Below are 2,409 nucleotides of genomic sequence, written 5' to 3' on the forward strand. Positions count from 1 at the left end.
GGAAGAGAGAGAGAGAGAGAGGTCGCCCACTGAAAGCAATGAAAACAAACAAGCATAAAAAAAGGATGAAAACAGTTACGGTGCTGTACCCATGCAGCCAAGCAGGGCGGCAGCGGCTCGTCGGGTACAAAAGAGGAAGAAAACCAACGGGCCTGCATGAGTGGAGTTGTGTATATATACGGGCACATTATGTGTGTGTGTGCCGCGTGGGGTGCGGCGAGGGCGAGAGAGTCCGTGCAGGGGGACACACACACACACAGCTAGAGAGGAAGAAATAGAGAAGGGCGAGCTGTGTGCACAGCCCTCTCCTTTTCACTCAGTCTCTCACGCGGCCACCATCGCAGCGGCAGCTGCACACGCAAGCAGAAGAAGCAGCGCAAGGGGGGAGGCGGAGTGCGCGGCCGCGGTGCTGCTGCCGTCACTGTCGCCGGGCTCCGCCTTCGCTGCACTCGTCGAATTGTTGGTGGTAGTCACCGCTTGGGCAGCCGCCCCCGCTGCCGGCTGTGTGGCTTCTCCTCTTCTCTCGCCACTCTTTTCCGTTTGCTGCTTGGGTGCGGTGGCTGCGGGCTGCTCCTGTTCTCGCTGGCCAGCTTCGTTTGTCCCCACGGAACTCCCCGGCTGCGGCTGCGCCGCGGGGCTGCTGCCGCTGCCACCGTCAGTCGTCGTCGCCGCGTGGCTGGCCTCAGTGGCGGTGTCCCCTGCTGCTGGAAGCGGCTCCTTGCCGCTGCTCGTCGGTGTGCCAGCGGCAGTTACACCTTGCTGTTGGGCTCCTGGGGCCGCCGCGACAACAGGCCCTGCAGAATCCTCGGCAATCGCCCCAGCCTCCTTCCCAGTCTGTTCGCTTGAAGTGCCACCGCCGCCCGGACGGGCAGTGAGTTGAGCTGCATCCACTGCCCTTCCACCCGGTGTATTACTTGTGTCAGCTGCGGCCGGCGCAGCCTGTTTGGGCTTAGCTTTCTCGTCACCGCCAGCTTTATTATCACTGACCAGACTCTCCTCGACACCCGTTTCTTTCGAAGGAGCCGTCTCGGATGTCGTCTCCTTCCCTGCTTCCACTGGCACTTCAGTTGACGTTGGCGCTGGCGCTGGCGGCGTTGGTAGTGTCGACGCTGCTTCTAGTTGCCCTGCCTTCGGCGCTTTTCCTGTGCCGTCTGTTGAAGTGCCGGCGGAGTTGTCGGATGCTGGTAGCGACGCCACCGCAGCAGCACCAGGAGTTTGAGGAAGAACGATTTCGCTTGCTTGTTGGCCGTTTCCACCTGATGCATTCTCCGTTATGGGCGTGTTTTCCACCTCTTGTGTTGCTGAGACGCTGGCACTCTTTGACGGATCATCTTCTCCAAGCGAGTGCGAGTCTGTGTTGTCCTTTCCCTTTTGTTCCGTTCCTTGGCCGTCGAGCCCTGTCGAAGGCACTGCCTGTGGTGGCGGCTGCTGCACGCCGTCCTGTGGCTTTGTTTGCTCCAGAGGAGTCTCGGCGTCGTCTGGCCCGTCCGGCGAGGCCCCACTTCGGTGTGCAACGCCGTTTACGTCCGGAGAGGCACCCGACGGTCGGACGCCTGGTTTTAATTCCGGCGACGGTGCCGCTGCCGCCTTTTCGCCCGATGTCGATTGCGAGCCGCCCGCGCCTCTCAGCTCCGCCGAGTGCCCGGACACTTCTCCCCTCGAAGCACCGCCGCCCCCTCCGCCGGGGCCAGACACTTCCCCCTCCACCTCATCGCCCTGCAGACTCGCCCGCAGCCCCCGCACAAACTCCGGCTTGCGGCCGCAGTACTTCGCCGCAATTTCCGCCTCGCTCATGTCCTTCGCGACGGCCCGCAAGCCCCTCCAGTCGCGCTCCGTGCAGTAGTCCCACTCCGCCGCCCAGCCCCCGCCGGCGGCGCAGCACAGCGCGCAGAGGGCGCACACCAACAGCGCACGGCCGGCCATCGCCACACTCCCCCACCGCAGCACACGCACGCACAGCGTCTAGCGAGGTGCAGAAATATAAAAAAGGACAAACACATACAGACGCACAGATATAAGCGACCCGCGGAATGGGTGCATTCAACCAATACGCACAAACAGAGAAAGAAGGAATGGCCGGGGCATCGCCGTCCCGTTAAGGAGAAAAGCAGCAACTGCGGCAAACCGCACAGCGCACGCCCGACGAGGCACGCAGCGAGAGGGACGGGGCGGGTCCAAAGCCCGCCGCACAGCCTGCCGCTGCTCTGCCGCAGCGGAGAATAAAAAAAGGGCCGTCGTCGCCGCAAACTAAAGTTGCCTCTAGAGGGAAGGAGGAGGAGGAGGAAATGAGGGGCGTGTCGGCGGCACATCCAGCGGCGGCAGTGGGAAAACAAGACGCGGAGACACGCAGCGACAACCGCAGCGGACACGGCGCACAAACTCAGCGTGAGCCGCAGTGAGTTGCCCCAA

The 2,409-nt window shown here is 62.9% G+C and overlaps 1 protein-coding gene across 1 annotated transcript, besides 1 other annotated feature; it reads right to left on the reverse strand.

Moving 5' to 3' along the window:
* Positions 1-324: 324 nt before the first annotated feature.
* Positions 325-1,923, reverse strand: Tco025E_10038 (uncharacterized protein; the record flags this gene model as incomplete). The annotated part of the gene is made up of 1 exon (XM_029376830.1): positions 325-1,923. One exon carries the CDS (start codon positions 1,921-1,923, stop codon positions 325-327), a length of 1,599 nt encoding a protein of 532 aa, XP_029223046.1.
* A 339-nt stretch (positions 1,924-2,262) lies between these two features.
* Positions 2,263-2,284: a microsatellite.
* The last annotated feature ends 125 nt before the right edge of the window (positions 2,285-2,409 follow it).

The sequence above is a fragment of the Trypanosoma conorhini genome (assembly GCF_003719485.1).
Source record: "Trypanosoma conorhini strain 025E chromosome Unknown Tco_14.4_contig_01428, whole genome shotgun sequence".
Lineage (NCBI taxonomy): Eukaryota > Euglenozoa > Kinetoplastea > Trypanosomatida > Trypanosomatidae > Trypanosoma > Trypanosoma conorhini.